The 27,081-nt window shown below is 35.5% G+C and overlaps 1 protein-coding gene across 1 annotated transcript in view; it reads left to right on the top strand.

The window, feature by feature from the left end:
* HCN1 (hyperpolarization activated cyclic nucleotide gated potassium channel 1) overlaps positions 1 to 27,081 on the top strand; it is a 391,050-nt gene that overhangs the window by 320,422 nt on the left and 43,547 nt on the right. Inside the window, exon 6 of the mRNA XM_019464315.2 lies at positions 18,201 to 18,441. Coding sequence (XP_019319860.2) covers positions 18,201 to 18,441 — 241 coding nt within the window. The remainder of the gene's footprint in view (positions 1 to 18,200; positions 18,442 to 27,081) is intronic.

The following is a 27,081-nucleotide window of genomic DNA, read 5'->3' as shown; positions in this document are numbered from 1 at the left end:
TAAATTTCCAGCTTTACTTTCCCTGCTGCTCCACATGTTCCAGAGTGGCCTACAGCCAAACTGTGCAACTTGCTGTTTTGCAAAAATCAATTATAATTTCTCACCTTGCTTCATATGGTTTTCAGAAATGTCTCTCATCTGTTAGCAAAATCTAGTTCAAATAATATTTCTTTATTCATAACTTGTTTTTGATTTTCCATGCTAGATTTGATCTTTCTTTTCTTTGACCCCCTAATGCCCTGAGTCTACAGCTCTTGTGGGCTCCGTATCCATTCTGTCTATGTTATCATTATTGCTTCACATTTGTTTTCTCCACTTTGGTCTTGAAAGTTCCTTAAGACCAAAGGCTTATCTATATTTTAAATTTCTCTTGAAATCCCTAGTGCATGTAGCATATATCAAATGCTCAATAAATATTTTCATTACAACTAATATCTTTACCATTTATAACCATTCCCAAGCTTCTGCATCCCCTAAAAGTTATTTGTATTTTTTTTTTTGAGCCTTAAACTATCAATTAAGAGTTTTTCAGTAAAGGAATTAAATATGTGCTGTTGATTAGCTTATTTTCTTTACAAATACCTCAAGTAAGACTATCACAAATTGTTTTGCTTTGGGAAACACCATTCAAACTCCATTCTTTGTTGTAGTTTTAGAAACAAAATAATGTATAGTTTTCTAAAAAATATATATCAGTGTGCTTTGGTTTATCTCTTTGTTGGATTACAGAATTTGCTTTAAATTCAAATCCCCTTCATTAAAAGGCAGAAGCTCAGGACACTGGAGCCAGGCTGGGTTCTCAAGGGCCCAGAGGAATTCAGAGGCAGGATGGGAGAGGCCATAGCAGGGAAACAAAGGTAACCAAGAGACAGTATCAGAGATTAAGACTAAATCAAGACAGGAAGATATGATAAAACTAAGGATATATTTCAAAGAAGCAGGAAAATGTTAGGATTCCAGCGTAAAATGTCATTGAGGGAATACAGAAAGCGGACAGAAAAAGTGAGTGTAAAAATGAAGCCTAAGAAGTTTCGTGCTTAAATGGGAAGCATTCCCCTGTGCTGAAGATACTCATTGTAGTGTGAAATCAGAATAACAAGTGCATCTTCTTAACCATGTGCATTTTATTAACTACCCTTCCTCTTGCCACACATTAATTTACTCTGATGTTCAGTGGAAAAAATTCACTTTTCCTTTTTACCCACTACCTAACATCCACAGCCATATGAAGACATATGTCCAGTTTCCTTATATTTTCAAACACCATGGTCCAGAGTCTTGGTGTCTTTTAATTCAACTTCTGAAGTTCACTCACAGCTTTTCTCCCTGCTTTTGACCTCAGTTCAAACGGATACTATCACATGGCCACCATACTGACTGATATAGAACACAAATGTCATGACTCTACTCTCTTCCTAGAACCTGATCATGATCTCCCATCCCCTGTAGGAAAAGTCCAAGCTCCTTGACATGGCATATGAGACGCTCCATGCCCTGTCTTCATCTTTACTTTTTTTTTTTCATTAACACTTCATCAACAGGAAACTGTTCATAATTTTCTGGGGAAAAGAGAAAGTACTGTGAATCGCCTCATTGCCTTTCCTCATGCTACTGTATCTTCACTCCTTTCCACTCAGCTTACCTTCCACTTCCCGTTAAACACTCTTACCACACGTGAACTTCTTCGTAAATTTTTCCTGACCGCTCTGTCTCTAACATTGTATTTATCATTTGTCGGTTTATTGTTTGTCTAAGACTATGATTTTCTTGAGGATAGAGGCTATGCCTTAATCTTTATACCTTTATTGACCAGCGTATAGTAGGAACTCATCAAATATTTACTGACTGAATGGCCTTTAACAGAATTATGAATGAAAAACAGAGTAAGAATTGTGACTACTTAATAAAAATAGAGATTTTGTAAGTGGAATCATGGCGTGCTCAGACACTTAACACCTTAAAAACGTGAAAACAATGTTCTGCATTTGTTCCCCTGCTTTTCAGTTTTTGCACTTCTGGCATCAGAATCAGGCAAAAGCATAAATTTAATGTTATACTGAGGTAAGACTTTATTAGAAAGGAAATAGATGGGTCAAGAAAGTAAGGAAACACATAGCAGAGAGATAACAAGAGTCATTATTCAAATAAAACATGAATCTAAAAAAGCCAGAGAAAAGTTCAATAAGAACAATGAGAAATACATCTTGCTCCCTATTAAATTAGAGTGTTATGTACCCGCTGTATTAAAGTCATCGTGGTAGATCGCGAGAAATCTTTTTAAAGTAATAAATTACATTATTTCATCAAAAGCTTCATTCCAGTTAGAAGATGAGGCATCAACTTGGCAAAGGCATATTTTGGTCACTCTTGTGCTTCTAGTGTCTAGAAAGTGCCCGGCACAGTAGAAGACATTGAATGACTGACCCCATCAATGTCAAATGAATGAAAGTAGAATACTTGGAAGGGGAAAGCTGGATTATTTGATATGTATTTTGTGACAAAAGGTAAAAATATAAGATATGTATGGCATACACTACACACCATATAATTGCTATATTATATATATATATATATATATATATATATATATATATATATAACATATATAATTGCTAATCATATGTTCAATTTTGAGTCAACCACAATTTTATATTGCAACAAGAGTTTTAACTTAAAATACTTTATTGTACAGAAGGCTCATTTTTATGAAACTATGTAACCTAATATGAGATGCTAATGTATACTAAAGAGCAGTGATTTCTACCCTAACATAAGTCAGAGTACTCAGGAATGCGTTGAAATGAAAGGTAGGTCAAGCCTTCAGACTCTCAAAAACATATGCAAAAGACCTATTGAGTAAAAACATAAAATGCAATGTTAAGGAATGTGAAAATTATTCTATATTCATAATCAATTAAGCCATTATTATGTTTTATCCATTTTATAGCCCAGTTTATTTTTAATGTGTTTGAATACTTTTAAATATGAAGACTCCCAAAGATGTAAAATGGCGGAAGGAATTTCTTTTGCATGACCTACGATCTTAACAAAAATCTTATACCATGCATATGCAAATTAATTCAGTTAGCAGTTACTACAAAAACACTACTTCATCAAGTACACTCTTTTGTTTCTATTTCTGTGTCATGAATTAGGTGATTTATCTTTTCATATGTTGAAGACAAATTTAACAAATATCTGGTTCATTCTTATTGTCCCAGTCTCCATAAAAATGGTACCTTCCCAAAGAGGCCCTCCTTGAGAAGTTTATCTGAATTCGTTCTCTTGAAGTCCTTCTCTGAATATAAGCCTTTTTGCAGTGTACATCCACTGTATCGTCTTGGATCCAAGAAGGCAAGGATTTTGTCTTTCTTGATTTCCACCATAACTTCAGTCCCTAGGCAGTATATATTTAATAACTACTTGTTGGATAAGTAAACAAATGCAAAGAAAGTATTAATCTCACACTTGGCAAATCATCTCAAAGAATCATTGATTGTTAGAGCTCAAAGAGAACATTTTGTCAACAAAACAGTAGTGTTCATGTGGATAAAAAGTGATGCCCAGAACTATGAAGTGCTCTGGCCATAGAATTCTCTTAATACCACTTTCCATTATAGTATGGAAAATATGGTTTCTCAGGTATAACAAAAGGATGCTGGTATCTTTAGATTCCTCCATGTTTTTGAATTTTTTTTTTAAGTTTATTTATTTATTTTGAGAGAGAGGAGGGAGAGAGCATGCATGAGTGTATTAGGGACAGAGAAAGAGCGAGAATCACATACAGGCTCCGCACTGTCAGCACGGAGCCCAACACGGGCCTCAAAATCGTGAACCCTAAGATCATGACCTGAGCCAAAACCAAGAGTCGGACGCTTAACCAACTGAGCCACCCAGGCGACTCTGTGATTTTGATTCTTGTGTGTATACGATATGCCAAAAGGTCCTCTTTTGCTCATGGATGTTTTTACTTTTCACTTTCTTCAGGGTATTTTTATTAGTGATTTAGTGCTGTCAGGATGGGATAAGGGGACATTTTAATAGAGTATCACTATAGAAGGTATATAGATACTCTGTAAAATTTCTATAACCTAGTAACATCCATAGAATAGACAAAAATATTTTTTTTTAAGATTCTGTTCCTAGTCTTACTAGAGTATTGTCAGTGGCTCGTGGAACAAATGTTGCTAGTTCCCTATCCAAACCGAAGTAGGAGCCACCTCATGAGGTAAAGATGGCAAATGAAGTTGCATGACCGTCCTCAGGCCACTATGACCTGAGCACTGGCTCCACTACAATTGTCAGCATTCTGAGGAGGGATTGTAAAGTCGTCTTAAAAAATTATCTTCATTTCACTGTGAACTAAAATACATGGACCGGAACAACTATAATTTTCTGAGAAAAACTTTGAGATGGTCTCAGAAACTTGGCATTTCAAATTAAAGCTATTATTTTATGATGTATGTATGCATTATCTATAATCTTCGATCTCTAGTTGCTCTGTGGCTGTGTCTGGTCAAACTTCTGAGTCTGCAAAGCCCAACCTAGGTGATGTCTAGAAACCTCCCCTCCCTCCAGTTGTTATTTGACCTGGCTCTACCTAGAGAGCTTTTGCTTCTCCTTCCATTCACTTATAATATGCTCCTATTTTCCCACAACTGCTCTGTATTCAGTTTTATTGTTTTGAATAGTTTAAATCCCTTTTATGATATGCTCAGTGCCATTAATAGTCATATGTATACTTTCAGTTGTACAACAAATAATGAATGAAAAACTACTATGAAGGGGCTATGCAGCATCACAGTTAAGAGCATGGCCCTGTTTCCACCAGCCCCATTTAAATCGAGCCCCACAACTTACTATATGTATGACTTGGGTTGTTTAGTAACTTGTATATATTTCCCTTTCCTCATTTTTTTTTTCAATGTTTTTTATTTATTTTTGGGACAGAGAGAGACAGAGCATGAACGGGGGAGGGGCAGAGAGAGAGGGAGACAGAATCGGAAACAGGCTCCAGGCTCCGAGCCATCAGCCCAGAGCCTGACGCGGGGCTCGAACTCACGGACCGCGAGATCGTGATCTGGCTGAAGTCGGACGCTTAACCGACTGCGCCACCCAGGCGCCCCTCCCTTTCCTCATTTTTTAATGTGGATGATGGTGAGATTAACTACTTCATAGAGTTGTTATAAACATTAAATGAGTGGGGGTGCCTGGGTGGCTCAGTCAGTTAAATCATCTGACTTTGAGTCAGTTCATAATCTCATGGTTCATGAGTTCGAGCCTTGCGTTGGGCTCTATGCTGACAGCTCAGAGTCTGGAGCCTGCTTCGGATTCTGTATCTCCCTCTTTCTCTGCCTCACCCCAGCTCACACTCTGTCTCTGTCTCTCTCAAAAAATAAACATTAAAAAAATTTTTAAAGATTAAATTAGTAAAAAATATAAAAAATTAGAAATGCACCTGGCACATAGTAAGTGCACAGGAAAATTTAATTTGAAGTATTACTCTGATCCAGTGAAGAATAAGATACAGTCCCAGCTCTCATAGTTCTTGCAGCTTAGTGAGAGACAGAAATTTAAATAATCAATTATAACTGTATATGAGTGCCATGAGAGGGTTATTCAGAGGATGTTAGGCCACACAGAAGAGGGAGTGCCCATTCTTATCATATGTCTCATTTCTTCTGGAATGTATCCAAACGATCTGCTAATAAAGCCTTTCCTTAATTTTAACAGCCAGCTTTCTGGAGACAATGTCTTAGCATCAAAATTTGGCATTGAAATGTTATGATCATGAGACTGATGAATGCTTTAGCAAAAGCAGGCAGTATATTTAAAACAAAAAAAACTAATTAAAAAAATTCAGTGAACTATACCCCTCTGCTTATGGGAGCCTGTTGGAGTGTGTACAAAGTAAGAAGGTCTATTTTTAACATGATCAGATTTATACTTATTCGATTAGAGCAAAATGGCAAACTTAACTGTCGAGAAAGAGGTTAATGCCCTTCTGAGTCTGTCTCCAAAGTTCAGAACTGATCTATTTTTAAACAATGGAGTGTGAAGAGCCATGGGCTGAAAATAGGTACAGATCATGTGTCCCAGTAGAATATAGGACGTCAGTATATTTCATTTTCACAGAACATGAATTGGGCTGAGAGTATAATACTGTCCTTCTGACCTTTAATTTGTTGAATAGACTGTTAAGGAAGAAAGCATAATCTGCATGCGTATTTACTTAGAGCAATTTGCAATCATTTTTTTTTAAAGTACATACTTGTTGATTTTTAAGATTCCATCTATAATGTGTTTAGTTAAGATTAACTAAAACAGACTAGACTCTGAATTGTAAAATTATACAAGGATCTTTTTAATTATCAGATATTCGTGTAACAGGCACAATAACAAAAGGCTAGAAAAATTCTTCAAGTGGCCTGCTCATGGTCACATTGCCAAACAAAGAAATTGTGTCTTTTTCTCTCTTTTGGTGTAGAGATTTTTCTCTTGCATCCTTAGTTTCTAGAAAACAAATAGACAAAAGAAAATTATCAGTTTCTTAATATGTGCAAAACATTGATCCAGGCATGATGGGAAGGTAAATTGTACAATATGGTTTAGTCTCAAAGTGCTTACCATTATGCTTGTAGACACAAGATATAAATACATGGGAAAAAAATAAACTATGAAAAGAAAGTTAAAGTACTTTACTAAAAATACAAGGAATGTAAAAGGTTCATATATGGTTAATTGCCAGAGAAAAGCTGACACTACATACTAAAATTCTAAATGGATTGAAGACTTATGTGTACAATCTGAAACCATAGAACTCCTAGAAGGAAACACAGGGAAAATGCTTCTTGATGTCAATCTTGGCAGTGACTTTTGGATGTGACACCTAAAGCATAAGTGACAAGAGCAAGTGTAAATAAATGGGACGACATGAAACTAAAAGGCTTCTGCACAGCAAAAGACACAATGAACAAAATGAAAAGCCAGCCTATGTAAGGGAAGAAAATATTTGCAAACCACACATCCGATAAGAGGTTACTATCCAAAATGTATGAGGGACTCATACAACTCAATAGCAAGAAGATAAGTAGTCCAATTCAAAAAATGGGCAAAGGATGTGAATGGATTTTTCTCTCCAGGGCGCCGGGTGCCTCAGTCGGATAAGTATGACTGACTCTTGGGTTCAGCTCAGGTCTGATCTCTGGGTTGGTGGGATAGATCAAGCCCCATATCCTACTCTGCACTGACACCATGGCAGCACAGAGCCTGCTTGGGATTCTGTTTCCCTCTCTCTCTGCCCCTCCCTTGCTCACATGTGTGCAGGCATGCTCTCTCTCTCACACAAAATAAGTGGGTAAACTTAAAAAAAATGTTTAAGATATTTTTTTCCGAGAAGATATTCAAATGCCCAGTAGGTACATGGAAAGGTGCTCAACATCATTCATCATCAGGGAAATGCAAATTAAAGCCACAATGAGATATCATTTCACGTCTGTTAGAATGGTTGTTATTAAAAAGACAAGAACAAGTGCTGGTGAGGATATGGAAAGGAAATCAGGGAGATGGGAAGAGGGGTAAAGATAGTATGTATTATTCGAATAAGGGAGAGCCAGACTACTGGGCCTTTTCCTTAATTTTCCCTAACACTGGTCATTACCTCCCTTCCCCTCCCGAGATTTTTCCAGTGGCATTGTTTGTTTCCAGGCCTTCAAACATTAGTCCCATGCAAGATTGTATAATTCTACTTATATGAGCTTCCTGGAATAGGCGAATTCATAGCAACAGGAAGTAAAATAGAAGTCACCAGGGACTGAGGGGAGGGAGACAGGGGGAGTTTCCAGACTTTTTGCTGAGAGTGATGGAAAAGTTAGATGTGATAATGGTTACACAACATCGTGAATATGTCTGTGAACTGCACACTTAGGAATGGTTAGAACTACCAAATAGCTAAATATATATTTTATGAAAATTTAAAAAACTAATCTTATAAAATAGCACCCAATCTTGTATCTCTAGTGTTGATCTTCAGAGCCATTTCCACCTCCCAGCTGCTCTTATCACCTGAATACCCCAGATGCTTCACACTCGATACAAAAATAAAGTAAAATCCTTTCTCGGTAGAAGTCAATATTGTTTTGGATTTTTATCCCCGGACCAGAGAGCTCAGAAGTTGTTGCAGTGTGTGGGTTGCGTTCCACATCACGTCAGAGTGACCCTAACTGGGTCCTGTGTACATCTTGCCCCTGCCCCTCCCTCACTTTCAGAGCCGAGGTTCTCCCATGTCTTGGCAGATATTCAGAAGGGAGCAGCTTCCTTCTTCCTGCCACACTTTTACCAGCCTAACTTGCTCTAGTAGTTTCATAGTACTAGTTTCTCGTACTTCATTCTAGTAGTTTCTTCCATAACCAAATACAACAGATGGCGTAGCTTAAACAACAGAAGTGTGTTTCGGTTTTTTTTTTTTTACGCTTTTAAAGGCTAGAAGTTCAAAATCAAAGTGACAGCAGATTTGGAGGCTTCTGAGACCTTTCTTCCTGGCTTACAGATGGCCTCTCTCTCTGTCGTCCCATGGTCTTTCCTCTGTGCTATTGTATCACCAGTGTCTGTGTGTGTTCCCATCCTCTTCTCCAAAGGACACCAGGAAGATTGGATTAGGGCCCACCCTAATGAATTCATTTTAACTTGATGTCCTCTATTAAGGTCCTCTTTCCAAATACGGTCACATTCTGAAGTATTAGGAATCAAGGCTTCAAAATATGAATGTTGAGAGGATACAATTAAGTCCATAACACTTGGCAATACATGCAGTGCTCTGTGCAAGTCCAACCAAAGTGACATGTAAATGAATGTTCAGTGCAGCTTAGGATGCCTGCCTGCTTTAGGGCCTGGCCTGATTTCCTCCCATCCTTTGCACATGTACATGTACTATTATACACACATCATTTCTATTACTGAGTGTTCATGACGAAAATGAATTTATGGGGGTTTTATTTTAAATTCTTCAAATATAGGTTCTTCTCAAATTCTGCAAACACCTTTTCTCAAGATTGAGTCTTCTACTTCACTTTACTATCTGCTGGTTCTGTTTTAATAGTATTTTTTAGTTCAGCATATTTCTGGACATCTGTCTGCTTTATTTGCTACATTTGACAGTTCATGTCGGTCTGTGTTTACCACGTCAGATAGCTTAACACTTATTCTACAAACTATTCTTACAACTTGCTTTCAGCTTGCGGGCCACTGGAGCTGTATTCTTTGGGAGTTTATACAAATCTTTCCAGGGCTCCAGTCTGGGATACCACACAGTAGGGCTGAGATACAAAGTCTCCAGTGAACGTGCATGTTGCCAATATACAATTCCTTGATTTAGGTTTGTTTCATCTGCTTCTACCTCTTTTTCTTTGCTTTATGATCAAATTTAAGTGCGTGTTAGAATTTTCTGTCATTTGCTGTCATTCTGCCTGGTACCTAATGGAGCAATATGTTCCTGTGTTCTGGGAAGGCAAATCAGTGGGACTATGTTAAGACTAAATTAATTTCAGACTTCATTTGCATTCATATTATAAGGCTTAAATGTGATTTAATACCTCAAAACCAAATTAGATGCCTGTGAGAACTGTAACAACGGAAAACATTAAAATGTTTGAATTTGTACATCTCAGAATTCGTCTTGTTCTGATCCATCCTTTACAAGCAGGCCGATTTCATTTAAGCCACTTAATCATAATTGGCCATTTGTATATGCAGAGATTTTAGGCTAATTACCTTTAACATAATTTAAAGAGACTATTAATCTGGCAACTAATGATATAGCTGGGTTTCAAAACAAGTAATGGTGAAAAATGTCAGTATTTAAGAGGCTATTGCAGACTATTTCTCTGTATTTTTATTGGGTTTCTCTTAATATACCTATGATTAACACAAGATATTAACCATTAATCATGGAATTTTGTTTTGCCATTAAAAAGGACAGCAATGAGGGCCATGTCTCAAAATGGGAAATATTTTATATTATAAAAGTGGGAAACAAGAAACAAATATTGAATGTATATTATGATTACACTTATATTTAGGTGAATAAGAGTTTGTCTTCAGAGAATACACAAGCACATTAAATCTTATTAAGGAGATGAGAATACAAAATTTTTTATATATTTTAAGAGATATGTGTATTTTCATTTTTTGCAAAGATTTTTTTACATGCAGCTGTTTGGTAATACAAAAATGCTTAATTACTTTCTTCTTTAATAAAATGGAAAACTACAATAAATTAAAACCGAGGCATCCTGTATTAATTCATCGAATCTCATTTTTCTATTTCTAAACCCTTTAATTTCCCCAAAATAAATACTAGAGGCAAGTATTCCTTAGCTTTGTAGTATATTACATAGGTTTTGAGATTCAAATTAATTAGGAGTTATAATAAAAACTTTCTTTAAAAAAAAAAAACACAGATGATCTCAACCACAGAAATAGACTATCTTAAATTTTCCCTAACAGAACATAGAAATCAAGGGAAATGCTTTCAGTTTAAGAAATTGAAGCAGTATCTAACTTGTAGTCAACGTTTGATAAATGTTTAGAACATTTTTAAGCATTAAGGTCTGCTTGTATGGGCCAATTTTCTTATGCATGCAGTCAACCACCTTGCAATTTAGAAGGCAAACCACCAGATCAATATAAGCCAGTTGGGAATGCTGGGGGAAATTGTTTTTAAATTTCCCAATGTGTTTCCTTTTTTAAAAAAAAATAATGGAATGTGTATGTACAATTCACCTTCTGAATTTATTATATCAGTAGAGCACCTTTATTATAAGAATCCTATATTTTATTCTTGATGATAGCCAGGAGGGAATTTCACTGAGTCTACCCTACGAATTTCTTGTCATTTTCTTCTTCTGAACCTCTGCACTCACTTTAACTTTGGTTTTTAATAAACAATCCCCAACTCAACTTTTTCTTTTACCTGAATTAGTATCCTCTTAACAAAATTACCTTGAACCTTTTGTTTCTTTACAAGTTTATAAAGTATATAGTCTATACAATTCATTTGATCTTAACCAACATTGTTTTTTAGTAAACTATAAATTACAGTGGTTAAAACAGATAACATTGAGTGAACTTTGTTAAATGCTTTACTTGTGTTCATTTAATTATCATAATCTTTGATAGAGTTGCTATAACCTCCATTTTACAGATGAAAAGATTAAGATTTGAAGAATCTGAGTCACTTTCTATGGGCACAGAGCCAACTGGTTTTGAAATCAGAGATTGAGTGTGTGCATGCACACACCCCCCCACACACACACACAAACCCATATTTATTTTACTACTTACAATTATTTTCTACAGAATATATACATGTACATCTTCCTCCCTCAACTAGGTATAAACTTTCAGATAATTCTTTATTTTAGGAACCATAGTTTCTAAACCTGACTGCTTATAACTTGGAGTGTGTTATTAAAAGTAGAGATTTTGAATCACATCCCCTAGAGATATAGGTTCAGATTCTTTAAATTTGGATTTGAGCCTGGTAAAATGTATTTTAGTGAAGTCCCACAAATATGTCCACAGGATTATCATCTTCCTCTAAAGAGTAACAGGGAGGAGAATGTTCTCTTTTGCAGGTCTTTGAAGCCTTTTTAAAACTGATGCTGTCTACATGAGAACTATGATGAGAGCAAGGACCATGGAATAATCCTGAATAGTTTCTTTTACTTTCCAAGAAAAATAGCTTTTCTTTATATAAAAACTTGTTTTGTTTTCCAGGAAATAAAGGCATTTAGATTTAGATTTTTAAAAATAATTGTCAAGTGCACAGCCATCAGTTTGCTATCTCACAATCAACAAATGTTCATGTCAGGCTCTCAAAATGTGTAAATTTCAGAAGAACAAATTATGGTTAATACCAAAACCTTCAGGATTTTGGTAATTCCAGATATGTACAAAAGTAAGATGGCTTCTTAGAATCCATCAAAATCCTGAGTTAAAGAGCTGGGTTGCCCAGCAAACAAACCATGGTTCTTCCCCTTACAAGTATGCAGTCTTTGGCACATTACTCAGTATCTTCTATAAAATGGGGTAGTAGTAATAATTAAGGTATAGGAATTTTGCAACAATAAAATAAATTAATACTTGTAAAACATTTAAAGCAAACCTAGAAACCAGCAGGAACTCAAAAAATATTGTCTCTTATTTTTATAATGTCATTCTTAAAATTATCCCTACCTTAAAAAACAAACAAACAAAAAACTGACACATCCACTTACTCTAATTCTTACTAGTCAAGGCAACTGAACTGTGGGGAAAAAATAGGGCAACATTAGCAGCACTCTTTTATAGGATGTTCTCGGTGACAAAATGTCAGTTGATATAGATTTGACTATATTTATTTACTTGTGTCTAAAGTTAGTATAGAAGTCTATATGTCTGGATGCCATTGGAATGTCTAATATAAGTTCTTAGAAGGAAGGTCTTGTGTGTTCTGCAGAGTCTAAAAATACAGGGTGTGTTGGGTGTAGGAATTTAGCAATGTAACAGCAGCTCTGTTTTGTTAAGATTACTCTGTGATTCATTATTGTAATGATGGTAATTACATTTATAGCTACCGTCCCTAAAACATTTTAGAACTATACCATGTAGAATAAAATAATGTAGAATGGAGGAGATCTAAATGTTTCACAAAATGGAACTTTCCACAATAATGGTTAAATTATCGGTAAAGAATTGTAGTGCTTCAAGGAGCACTATTCTTTAAAATATTACTATTTTTTAACAATAGTCAAACAAAATATTGCTTAAGCTCTCCCAGGGTCTCAGAATTTGCATGATTCCTAAGTGCTGATTTATGGTAAAAAATAATACTTAGAGAAGAAATCTCCGTATATCTCAAATCCCATTTTCCTGATTGTCATAAACTTAAACAAACTGGAATCAGCTCACCAAAAAATATATATATATGATAAAAGATACCACTAAGAATGAAAAGGCAAGCCATAGATTGGGAGAAGATATTTACAATGTATATCCCAACAAAGAACTCATATCAAGACTATAAAAAGAACTCCAACAGCCGGAAGAAAATGAGGAAAACTTGACTGGGCACTTCACCAAACAGGATATTCATCTGATCAGTAAGATACAAAAATGTGCATAACAACATTAATCATTGGGGAAATGTAAAATAAAACTACAAAGAGAAAAAAACTGTAAAACAATGAGATCTCTCTGCGTACCTATTAATGGCTAAAATTAGAGTGATAACGTCAAATTTTACTATGGATATAAGACAATTGGAACTTATATATTACTAACATGTAAGAAAAATAACACAGTCATTTTAGAAAATTTTTGGTAGTATCTACTAAAATTAAATATAAGCTTACCTTATCACCCAGCAATTCCAATAAAAGGTAAATAAATATTCAAGAGCAATCAGTGTGGGTGCAGTCACTGTGGAAAATAGTACAGAGGTTCCTCAAAAAGTTAAAAATAGAACAACCATATGGTCTAGCAGTTGCACTGCTGGGTATTTACCCAAAGAATACAAAAACACTAATCAAAGGGATACATGCATCTCTATATTTTATAGCAGCATTATTTACAATAGCCAAAGTATGGAAGCAGCCCAAGTGTCCATCAGTGGATGAATGGGTAAAGAAGATATGTACACACACACACACACACACACACACACACACATACACTCTCTCTCTCTCTCTCTCTCTCTCTCTAGAATATTATTCAACCATAAAAAAAAAAAGAAATCTTGCCATTTGCAACAACATGGATGGAGCTAGAGAGTATAACGCTAAGGGAAATAAGTAAGTCAAAGAAAGACAAATACCATCTGATTTCACTCATATCTAAAATTTAGGAAACAGAACAAATGAGCAAAGGGGAAAAAAGAGAAAGCGACAGATCAAAAACAAACTCTTAATTATAGAGAAGAACCTGATGGTTACCAGAGGGGCGGGGGAAGGGGAGTGGGAAGATGGGTTAAACAGGTGATGGGGATTAAGGAGTGCATTTGTGATGAGCACCAGGTGATACATGGAAGTGTTGAATTATTATATTGTACATCTGAAACTAATATAACACTGTATGTTAACTACCTGAAATTAAAATAAAAACTTAAAAAGCCAAAAGAAAAAAGAGAGAGAAATCAGTGCATATGGCACTTCAAGAATGTTCATAACAGGTGTATCTTAATAGCTTAAAACTGAAAACACCCTAAATGTCATGAAAAGTAGAATGGATAAATAAACTGTGGCAGAGTTATAAAATGAAATATAGGCTGAAATATAAAAAGAAAGAACTATCACCACCCAACAACATGGATGAATCACACAGAAGCAAGACACAAAAGACTACAGAGTATATCATCCCATTTAATCTGAAGTTCACGAGCAGGTAAAACTTTTTATGGTGATAGAAATCAGAATAGCTAGGACCTCTGGTGTGAACTGGAAAAGGAAATAAAGGGAAACTTTCTGATAACCCCTATATGGGGATCAGGTGGTTATACATGTGAAAAATTCACTTAAGATTTGTGTTCACTTAAAATCTGTGCTCTTTACTCTGTCTATATTATACTTTAAAAAATATTCTAGTCCTCTGTGACTAAACAATGAACAGAAATAATTAATGACATAGGAGAGCAAAGCAAGACAAAACAATGCTAAAAAGGAAAGACTTTGATATCTGAAGTAAACAGACATGGTAAAGTAGAATCAAATGCAGGATTCTTCACTGTTTGTTGTATTATGTTTCTATTTAATAGGTAAAAGTGTATTTGGAATTTGAACAGATTTGTCTGTTTAAATTACTCAGTTGTTTAATTATGTAGGTATAATCTTATAGTTATTTAGTTTATACTTTGGGATTAATTCAGTACTACATCATTTACTTTGTTACACAAATTGTTGAAGCTTTAGCCATTGGTAGCTCTTTCATTTGGCCCCTATGAGTAACTCTCATCATTGCAGGATTTTTTTTTTTTTTTTTTTGGTTGATGTTTGTATTTGTTTGGTTGGTTGGTTGGTTGGTTTTTAGTACGTCTGTATTTGTTACTACAAGATGCTTTGGGAAGAGGTAGCTACATTTTTTTAAAGTGTTGATAGTAAGCTTAGTAATTTGGAGTGCCTTATTAAGGTCAGGGCTACGTCTGATTCTCTTAGGAATGGAGCTTTCCTCAATTTAAAGCATATGGTCAATACTCTTCATTCAGGCCAGACATGTTGCTAAAATAGCTCATTATAACAAGTGCCATAAAGAATCTGGATGGAAATTAGAGATATTAATAACTTAATCGTGTGTCTTCCTTAAAGTCAATGTGCTTATAAGGAACTGTGATTGATGGAGGAGGAGCTTTAAAAGTCTTGTTTTACATATGGAGAGATATTAATAACTTAATTAAATATGTTCCCTAAAAAAATGTGCTATAAAGAAATATGATTGATGGAGAAGAGCTTTTAAAAGTTTTGCTTCACTTCTAGACTCACATGAGTGTTTCCATTAAACTATCTGCCCTCCAAGCAAGCAACTTTCATGGGAGGAGAGAGGGCTTTTAAATGCAAATCACCTTCTGTCTAATTACATTTTTTTTTTCTTATCAAATACTTGTTAGAATTTACAGTTTCAAACTGATTGTAGTCACATTGGAGGTAAAAGTTCCACAGGGAGAGAGAGAAAATTACTGGATTCCTTTAAGCAATAGCAATAATATGAAATTATCCCCACAGTGTTATAATCAAGGCAGTCACAATAGGTATACCTTAATATGCAGTGCATCACAGAAAAAGAATTATTCATATGAAGAACAGTTAAATTGTTTATAAAATATATACTTCCAATTATTTTCTAAAATAAAGCATAAGAGAACAATGAAGAGAAAAAATTGTGTAGGGTAAGTCAAAGAACATAGATAAAAAGATTCTCTGCCTTATTATTTTTATTTGAAAATTCTTATTTTCTCTGCAACCTGACTTATTTTCACTTTCCTACACAGTATTCTTCTGTCATTTTACATGTGGAATCATTAATTCCTCAATCAGTCTGGTCCTTTTAATGACCTACTCTGTCTTCCTTCAACTCATGTGGTTAGCTTGAGTGCCTTGAGTGGTTCACCTCTTATCTTCATGACATTTTGTTTAGAAGTACTTTGAATAATAAAAAACACGGTTTTTTATACACAAGAAACTTGTTTCTCAAGTGATTTTCTTGAGAAAGATTTCTAACAGTTTTAAGTAAGTACTTACCAATGGGAACAAAATTCGTTTTTGTGAGCACTTTTTTCCACGTGGAAACTCCATCTTCCTTCTTTCCTTCCCTCCCATCTTTCCTTTTTACTTCCTTTCCTCCTTCTTTCCACCTTCCATACATGCATGCATGCATATTTACTAAGGACTTACCGTAGTAAGGGCTGAACCCTGCTTTAGTCCCACCCCCACCACAGCACTTCAGCCCTAGTTAAAATTGACCACGAGTCAATGGACAGCCACCCATGGAGTCAGCTGTGCATTATTTAGGCTTGGGTGTTGCATGTAATATCTTTCTCTTGTTTTTTGTTGCTATGTTTACTGTTTGCTTGTTACAGCTGACATTTAAATATTTTACCATCCTCCATGAAGCCTCACCATTAGAGACTCTTCTTTGCTCTACTGAACTCCAAAGATATGATTAAGGATGAAATACCTTTTTTTTCTGTGATGGACCTGAAATTTTGTGCCCTCTATATCAGCTGGAAGTTGTGTTTTTTTTTGTTTTTTTTTTTGTTTTTTTTTTACCTATTCCAAGATAAGGTCGGGTCATTTTATAAAACAAGATTGAGGAAACTTTCAGAGCACCTGGGTAGCTTAGTCAGTTAAGCTTCTGACACTTGATTTTGGCTCAGGTCATGATGTGATGGTTCTTGGGATGGAGCCCCATGTCAAGTTCTACATTGACAGCATGGAGCCTGCTTACAATTCTCCCCCCCCTCTCTCTTTCTGCCCCTCCCCTGCTCTCTCTTGCTCAAGTACGTGCACTCTCTTGCTCTCAAAATAAATAAATATTTTTAAAAAATGAAGATAGAGGAAACATTTTTCCCTCAGCCTTACTCTATAAATTTGTATATTTTCCCAAAGAAATAATTCAGATCTCAGCCTTTGCTACTATCTCCAAATATTTTTTGCCCTTTTCCCATCTTTTAACAGGGTTTCCTTCAGTTTCTACATCTCTTAAACGAGATCACAAATTCAGGTTTAACCCTTTTCCCTTGGGGTTTATTGGAGAAGAAAGCTTTGAGAAACGGCATTGTGGTAAAATTTAGATTCCTATTGTTTATCCTTTTACATATCTAATTTGCAAGATTAAAAATGGTTGGTCCCATATCTGTATGTTAGCCTAAGGAGATAGCACTGTGTATAATCTGGACCAGAATCTACAGAATGAAATCAAATATGTAAATCGTCTAATTGAGAATTGCTTGGTTACAGAAATAAAACAAACAAACAACTTAGGAGAAAGAACATATGGCCCCTCCATTCCAAGACTTCCAATGGAAACCCAGGAGGCCTTGAAAAGAGTGGTTTTCTGATCTATCCCAGAAACAGATTGAATTTACAATAATAGGTTATAGTTAAATTAGAGCCTTCTTGGGTAACCTTTCTCTGCACACTCCATTGTCCTCACTTTAATGTGAATAACATTAAGAAAAAAAAATTCTGTTGTCTGGCAACTGGGCCTTTGTTTCAGAATTCTGGTCAGTAGGTACAAGTTAGATCACTCAACAATACAGCGGAGCACAGGAGCAGCAATATTATAGCTAATAGGAGATAGTGTGGCTTCTTTTCTTCATAAAATAAGATCAAAGGGAGACTGAAACTCTTCCACATTTGAGTTCTAATTTTACGTAGAGTATAGCAAAGGGATGAGAAGGTATAAAAGATAAGATGTACATATTTAATTCACATTTACTGAATGTTTAATATATATCTATACGATACTAGGTGCTGCGAATATAAAATTCCAACACCAAAATAAACCATGATTTCTGGCTTTGAAGAGATATGCAGATTATTAGAATTTATGTATCTTTGGTTCTGAATTTAAATTGCAAAACTGAGCTATATACAGATTTTAATTTAAGTGTGCTTATCTCCCTGATATGATTAATATCTCTCTTAATATTTCTTTACTCTTGCCGTCTTTAGGAGATAGTCAACTTCAACTGTCGGAAACTAGTGGCCACAATGCCACTATTTGCTAATGCGGACCCCAATTTTGTGACTGCCATGCTGAGCAAGTTGAGATTTGAGGTGTTTCAACCTGGAGATTATATCATACGAGAAGGAGCTGTGGGTAAAAAGATGTATTTCATTCAACATGGCGTTGCTGGTGTCATCACAAAATCCAGTAAAGAAATGAAGCTGACAGATGGCTCCTATTTTGGAGGTTAGTGGGGAAAAAATGCAACTGAGATGAAGTATAAGTTGCTTTGCTTATGTCTCTTCATCAGAACTTTGGAGATGTCAGAATGCTGATTTGTGGCTTTTGACTATGAATTCGCATTTGAATTCCGATAAAAGTGTCTATAATGGCATGTTTTCACATTTCAGTGTCACACATTTAGTGGCTGTACATTTACCACTGGATCACTTGAAGTATCTTTTTATCAGTGGCTTCAGCCAGATGGAAAGTATATTTTTGTCTCACACGGAAATCCCAGGAGGGTCAGATGGCTCTCCCCAGGACAGTTTTCAGGGACCCAGATTTCATTAATTTTATTGGTCTGCCGTCCTCAAGAGTGTTTTTCTCATTTATACAAGAGGACCTGGTTCCTCTCCATTATGTTTGATATGGCCCGCAGGAGAGGGAGAGCGGCACAGAGGGAATTGAAGAGTGAGCAATTTCTCTATTTAGGGGTGTGCTCACAATTGTCACTATCACTGCTTATCTATATCTGATTAGCCAGAATGTAGTTGCAAGAGTACTTCTAGTTGTATACTTACAAGTATACTAGTTGAATGATGTGTAAGTCAGGGATCTCCAGAGAAACAGAACTAATAGGATAATATATACACAAAAGGAGAGTTATTATGAGGAACTGGCTTATACAGATATGGAGACTGACCAGTCTTATGATCTGCTATTTACAAGCTGGAGACCCAGAAAAGCTGATGGTATAATTTAATCTGGTTCCAAAGGCTGGGAACCAGAGGAGTTGATGATGTACATCCCAGTCCGAGGGCAGAAAATGAGATGAGATGTTGGCTCAAGTAGTGAGATAGGAAAAGAGGGTTGAACTCCCCCTCTTTCCTGCTTTTGTTCTGTTCACACCTCCAGTGGATTGGATGTTACCCACTCACATCGGGGAGGACAAATTCCTTTACTGAGTCCACTGATCCAAATACTAATCTTATTTGGAAACATCCTCACAGACACATCCAAAAATTACGCTCAATCTGAGCACCCCATGGCCAGTCAAGTTGACACATAAAACTAACCATCACAAGTAGAAATTTTCCTTTCTAAAAATCTGAATATTTGAATTGTTGCCAAGTTTTACTATTATAGGATATATATTTATATTTGTGCACATGTATAAAACTTGCCTAGAAGTTGAATAACTGGATCAAAGACTGCATATTTTTAAGTTAAAACAAACACCAAATTGTTTCTTTGATGAGACAGCCTGTTTCTACATGCCTTACCAATTCATTTTTACTTTTGCCCTCTAAGTAAAAATGGCATCCCCTTCTTGTTAAGTGTGCATTTTCATCATTAATATTGAGGTTGAAGCATTTTTCATATTTATTATTTGTACTTTATTTTTTCTGTTTATTCCTTGCATATTTTTCTAATATTTTTTTACCTTTAAAAAAATACATTTACTCATTTTTGAGAGACAGAGAGAGACAGAGCACAAGTGGGGGAGGGGCAGAGAGAGAGGGAGACAGAATCCAAAGCAGGCTCCAGGCTCCGAGCTGTCAGCACAGAGCCCGACGCAGGGCTCGAACTCACGAGCTGTGAGATCATGACCTGAGCCGAAGTTGGATGCCTGACTGAGCCACCCAGGCGCCCCTTTTTTACCTTTTTAAAACCAATTTACAGAAATGTTCTTAATGTATTTTTGATAGGCTTTAACTATTTTCTTCAAGATTGTTGTTTCTTTTGTAACTATCACTAATTTCCTTTTGTCATTCTGATCTTCATTATTGTTGACTTGATTTGAACTTGCCTCTCCTTTCCTTTAAAGCATTAGAGATTTTGTGTTCCTTAAGTGGCTTTTGTACTCTGCAAAATTATGAAAAGTTTTCCGTATTTACCTCTATTTTGTTTGGTTTTATAACATTTTATTACTATTTGATTAAAATTTACTGTATTTATGATTATACATACTTGAATTATATTTTTATTTTAGTATTAATCCATCCTGCCTATATTTGTGAGTATAGTATGAGACAAGATTCTGTATTTTTCCCCCAAAGAGACAAGTTTATCACCATCACTCATGGAAGATTTTATCCTTTCTGCAAAACTTTGAAATATTTCTTTAATAATATGCTGATATAATATACACTATTGTAACAACAGAAAATAGTACTGGATTACATATTTAAAAGTTGCTAAGAGTGTGGATCTTCAAAGTTCTTATCACAAGAAAAAAAAATTTATAACTATATATGGTGGCAGATGTTACCTAGCTTTATTGTAGTGATCATTCCCCAGTATATACAAATCTCAAAGTATTATGTTGTCATGAGCACGCTATGAAGGCACACACACAAGTTGTGTCTTTCTACAGTGTCAGCTTTATTCAATCATAAAGCAAGATTAATATAATTATAAAGCAGTTTCACGATTCCAAACTCAATGACATTTCACTACTTGTTTAACTTGCTTCGTACATGTCACACAAAGCAAATCACAAGACAAGCAACACATCAAACAGATAGAACAGGGGGTAGGGAAATAACAAAACCGAACATGAAATCGGTCTGTGGACGCACAGTTGACATAGAGCCTAGGTCTGTCCAGGTCAGCTCTCAGAATGTGCCGCTGATTATGTCCAAGCAGTGGAGGCTCTCTGTTCTGTTCGGAGATCAATCGATCCGAGACTTTGGTGGCCACTGCCTCCAAATCGTCCATGTTTCATGTGGTCACACATGAAATGGTCAGTGTCTTGAAAGTCTTACAGGTTGCTACCAAACTCTTCCTTTTTTAAAGGGATTTAACAAGTCTTGGGCCTTTGCAGACCTCCTCTGTTTCTGCTGAGCATCGGTTCTGAGTGTGTTGTCAGCTCAAGCTGGTTTCGGTGCTATCTGGTCTTAGCTGCAATGCCCTTGGTTCTTGTGTCACTGCTTGACCTAAGTTACTGCTTGACATGAGTAACTGCTTGACCCCATGTTGCTCTCTATAGTTGTATACCTGAAACTAACATAATGTGTCAACTACATCTCAATAAAAAAGGAAAATCCTCAGTATGGAAAGAGCCCAAATGTTCAATGGATGAGTGGGTAAAGAAGATGTACACTTTTCTTAGCTTCTGCCAATTCTGTTGAAACATTAGAAACTTAATGATTAATAATAGGCCTCTGGTACTACAGTATCAAGACGTTGCAAATTTAATGTTTAAATATTCCCCAACACTAGGAAACTGAAATGTTTTTCTTAGAAAAAGACAAGAAGTCTGTCTTCAAACATCCACAGGTTTATCCTGTAAGCGGCGATCCAAGTGAAGCTCTTTCTCTTCTCATAAGTGAGGTATTGAATAAACGATCCTTATTACTTTGCGTTCATCCTTCCCAGACTTTATAATATGCCATCTTTAGAAGGCTTCTCAGTCAGAAGCAATGTTTCCCACCATTGTGTCTCCATAGTACCTTTCATAGCTTTCCAGAATCCTAGAATCAGTCTACTTCATACTGAAATTAATAGTGTAGTTGCCTATCTTCCCCCCAATACTTGATGGTAAGCAATGTGTATATCAGAATCATCAGAGAGCTATTTAAAGCCAAAGATGCTTAGGTCCCACCCATCAGAGATTCTGATTCACTAAGTCTAGACTGGAGACAGATTTTTATTTGTTTATTAGAGACTAGCCAGTGTATCTGGTCCCTTAAAAAAACAAAATCAGTAATCATTTAAAAAGCATTTAAGTCAGGTTAGTAACAGTTGAGAAAAAGGCAATGAATTCCATTTTGTCATAGAAAAATAAATATATGCTGAGTTTAAGAAGGTTTCTTCAATAACAGTTAAGAAATATTAACTAGGAAAAGTTTTGAATTTTATTAAATGCTTTTTTGGAATATATCAAAATAACCATAAGGTTCCTATACATTAACCTGTTGTGGCTGACTAAAATATATCAGTTCAAGGTAATTAGCTTCCTTGACTTTCCCTCTCACCCATAGTTTTGACGTTTCCAGCTTCTCTTTCTTCCTACTTGTCTTTGTCATGATTCTGTTTTGCCTCATCAGCCCCTTAGACTTTTGTGCAGATTGTGCAAAGGAAAAAAGACATTTGGAAAAGCTAAGAACCAAAAAATTCTACTTTAGAAAGTACAGAGAATCAATATTCCAATAAAGAAAAAAAGGGTAAATGATGGGGTAAGAAATAAAAGCATACATGTACAGGCCAAGTTTGGGGAAAGTTTGAGAGGGAAAACATTTTGAGGCAATTAATGGGGGTGTGATAAATATGTAGAAGAAACATCAAGAAAGGACTTTCTGGAAGCTTTATTATGCATTAAGAATGTATTTTTACATTTGACGTACATTTTGTCAATTCAGAGGAGCTTTTAATTACTATACAGTTATATTTGCTAGTATGATTAAGGTTTTATACAAAGACTGTGACACTTACCTCCCTGGGTTTAAGTGGATTACACTATTAGTAAAGTCAGTTTATAGTAATGAATATCGTTGTGTTGAGTCACAAGATCATTAATGGGATAAAAACTAGTTTGTCCTGATTTATTATTTTGAACACGTTGTAGCATCTCTGTTTATAGGTGAAATTGGGGCTGTTATTTATTGTTATGGTGGTTATTTTTGTGATCCCCTAGCTGATTTTGGATATCAGGTTTTATTTACTTCTTGGAGAGAATAAGAAAACTTTCTTAAAAATGTATTCTCGGGGCGCCTGGGTGGCTCAGTTAAGCGTCGGACTTCAGCTCAGGTCATGATCTCGAGGTCCGTGAGTTCGAGCCCCGCGTCGGGCTCTGTGAGGACAGCTCAGAACCTGGAGCCTGTTTCAGATTCTGTGTCTCCCTCTCTCTGACCCTCCCCGTTCATGCTCTGTCTCTCTCTGTCTCAAAAATAAATAAACGTTAAAAAAAATTTTTTTTAAAAATGTATTCTCTATTTTAAGGAAGTTTAAACAACCTAGGCATTACCGTTACTTGAAGCCTACTTTGGTTTCACGAATAAAGCCACTTGTGTCTGATTCTCTGTCTTCTATAGTTATTAAAGTACTCCAGGTTTCTTTTTTTTTTTTTTTTTTTTTTTTTAATTTTTTTTTTTTCAACGTTTTTTATTTATTTTTGGGACAGAGAGAGACAGAGCATGAACGGGGGAGGGGCAGAGAGAGAGGGAGACACAGAATCGGAAACAGGCTCCAGGCTCCGAGCCATCAGCCCAGAGCCTGACGCGGGGCTCGAACTCACGGACCGCGAGATCGTGACCTGGCTGAAGTCGGACGCTCAACCGACTGCGCCATCCAGGCGCCCCAAGTACTCCAGGTTTCTACTTCTTTATGAGTAATCGTTTAGTTCATCTAATTCAATTGTTCATAATACTGAAAAGCTTAAGAAAAAATCTGATGCCAGGGCCAAAATTTTACCTTAGGGTTTCTGATGGAATTGAGTGATGTTGAGATCCAAATATCAGCATGAAAAAAAAATCCCCAGAAGATTCCAGATAATTTGCACATTATATATATGTATACATAGTTCCCTTTATATTTTCAATAAACATTTAATTTTTAATTTTAGATACAACAGTTTTAAATACAAAATGATTACAGAGAATTCCATATATCTCATACTCAGTTTTCTATTATTAAAATTTACCATTACTATGATACATTTGTCACGATTAATGAATCAATATTGATACATTATTATTAATAAGTACTTAATAAAGCACACACTTCATTCAGATTTTCCAATTTTTAACCTAATATCTTCTTTTCATTCAGGATCCCATTTACTTGTAATGTCCTCTGGTTTGCTCTTGGTTTTTAAAGTTTCTTAGACTTTCCTTGTTTTTGATGAACTTCACAATTTTGAGGAACATTAGTAAGGTATCTTATAGAATGTCCCTCAGTTGGGATGTGCCTGATGATTTTATGATTAGATTGGGATAAATTTGGGGGGAAGGAAGATTATACACAAAAAGTGCCATTATCTGCACATAATATCCAAGGTATATACTATCAATATGTCTTATCACTGTTGATGTTAACCTTGATCACTTGGATAGAGATAGTGTTTGTCAGGCTTCTCCACTGTAAAGTTACTCTTTTCCCCCCTCATTCCATACTTCCCTCTTTGAAAGAGAGTCACTAAGCATAGCCGATGACTAAGGACTGGGAAATAATGTTCCAGTTTCTTAAGAACAGACTATGTACATAAATTATTTGAAATTACTCTAAGTGGGATATTTATTTACTGTCTTACATTTTTATTTATTTATTAAATCCTTTTTTATATATAAGTATGGACTCATGAATATTTTATAATTTGGTTTATAATCCAATACTACTTTGTTTTCATTTGTTTTTAACTCCTGCATAGTTAACATATGGTGTTACAGTAGTTTCAGTGTACTATATAGTAATTCCACAATTCCATATATTACTCGGTGCCGATCCAGATAAGTGTACTCTTAATCCCTTTCACCTATTGTCTCTCATCCCTGCACCCACCTGCCCTCTGGTAACCATTTTTTTCTCTATGGTTAAGAGTCTGCTTTTTGGTGTCACTCTCTCTCTTTTCCTTTGTTAGAATTTGTTTCTCAAATTCCACATATGAGTGCAATTATCTGGTATTTGTCTTTCTCTGACTGACTTATTTTGCTTAGTATTATACTCTCCAGCTTCATCCGTCTTGTTGCAAATGGCAAGATTTCATTCTTTTTATGGCTGAATAATATTCCATTGTATATATACCACATCTTTAACCATTCACCCATTGATGGATACTTGGGCTGCTTCCATGTTTTAGATATTGTAAATAATGCTGCAGTAAGCATGGGGGTGCATATATCCCCTTGAATTAGTGTTTTTGTATTCTTTGGGTAAATACCCCAATAGTGCAATTACTGAATTGTAGGGTACTACTATTTTTAATTTTTTGAGGAACCTCCATACTGTCTTCCACAGTGGCTGCACCTGGTTTTATTCCCACCAACAGTGCACAAGGGTCCAATCCTACGTTATTAATTGTATTGCTCAAATTGTTCCAGCTTTGGCCATTTGGACCTCTTTCAATTGGCCCCTGTGTACCTTTGAAACACTCCTGTTATTGTGAGTTTGGGGCTTTTTTCTCTGTCTTGTTGAGATTTTTTTTCCAGTGTTGTAAAATGCACCTGGCTCATTTTGTATAGTTCCTACCCAGTCATAGATTCAGCCATTCCACCAAGGATCTCTGGTTCTGTTCATTGGAGAGTAGTTTTAGAAACAAAGATCTGGACACCAGGTGTACTCATTACTACTGGGCTATCATTACTTCTAGACCCTCTCAGATGACAAGGCAAAGAGTTATATATTCATATACTAACGTGTATATACACATATCTATAATAAATATTTCTACGTGTATCCATCTGTACCCATGTTAAGCTAAATATGAGCTCATACTGATATTTCCAACTCTAATCCATTACCACATGGATTGTTTTTGACCTTCTTTTCCTGTTTATCTATAATATTTCACTCAAAAGTAAGAAATCTGGGGCATCTGGGTGGTTTAATTGGTTAAGCATCTGATTTCAGCTCAGATCATCATCTCACAGTTCATGAGTTCAAGCCTCACATCGGGCTCTCTGTTGTCAGTGTAGAGCCTGCTTTGGGTCTTCTGTCTCCTTCTCTCTCTCTCTGCCCCTCCCCTGCTCACTCATGCTCTCTCTCTCTTTCAAAAATAAATAAATATTTAAGAAAAAAGTAAGAAATCTGGTTTCCACTATATATTAACTTAATTGTTCAGTTGTAGTATACCTGTATAGTGGTTTCAGAATTGTTAATCTGTACATCCATAGGAAATAACTTTATCAACTGGAGTATAAATCTAATGTTAAGCTCTTTTTGCCTCTCCACTCATTTGCAAAGATGCTTAGGTCAGTATCTTATTCCCCAATCCCCTCAGTGAGATTGTTTCGATATTTGTAATCCATTTATATTCTTTTGCTACATTCTGCATTCTACTCTGAGAACTTCTGACTTCCTCAATTATTTTTTTAATTTGCATACCACATATGATTTACTTTTTGTGCTATAAAGTTTTATAGGTTTGGACAAATGCTTACTGTCCTCTATTCACCATTATGATATCATACAGATTAGTTTTACCACCTAAAAAAAAAAATTGTGTGTGTCACCTATTCAATTCTCCTGCTCCCTAACCTATGGCAACCACTGATCTGTTTACTATCTCACTGTTTTTTTTCTTGTCCAAATGTCATATAATTGGAATCCTACAATATGTAAAATTGTGGGTTTTTTAATTTTGAATTCCAATTGTTAATTTCTGTAATACAGGAAATTTAGTTTTATATATTAACCTTTCATTCAGTGGTCTTCTATACTCACTTATCAGTTAAGGATTTGGGTCAATTCTTTGGGATTTTCTTCATAGATAATCTTGTCATCTACAAACAGAAACAGTTATATTTCTTTATTTCTAATCCATATACCTTTTATTACCTTTTCTTATTTAACTGGCAAGGACTTCTAGTAATATGTTGAATTGGAGCAGTGAGAGAGAACATCCTTGCCCTGATCTTAGTCCTTGTAGAGAATTTTTTCCCCTTGATTTTGGAGTAAAGCATATAATTTCTCACTATTAAAAATGATTTTGAATTTTTGTAGATA

This window comes from Panthera pardus, unplaced genomic scaffold (genome assembly GCF_024362965.1).
Source record: "Panthera pardus isolate Hobbes unplaced genomic scaffold, ASM2436296v1 HiC_scaffold_2, whole genome shotgun sequence".
Taxonomy (NCBI): Eukaryota; Metazoa; Chordata; class Mammalia; order Carnivora; family Felidae; genus Panthera; species Panthera pardus.
The sequence above is the reverse complement of the archived record's forward strand: the minus strand, read 5'-3'. Positions and strand labels throughout refer to the sequence as shown.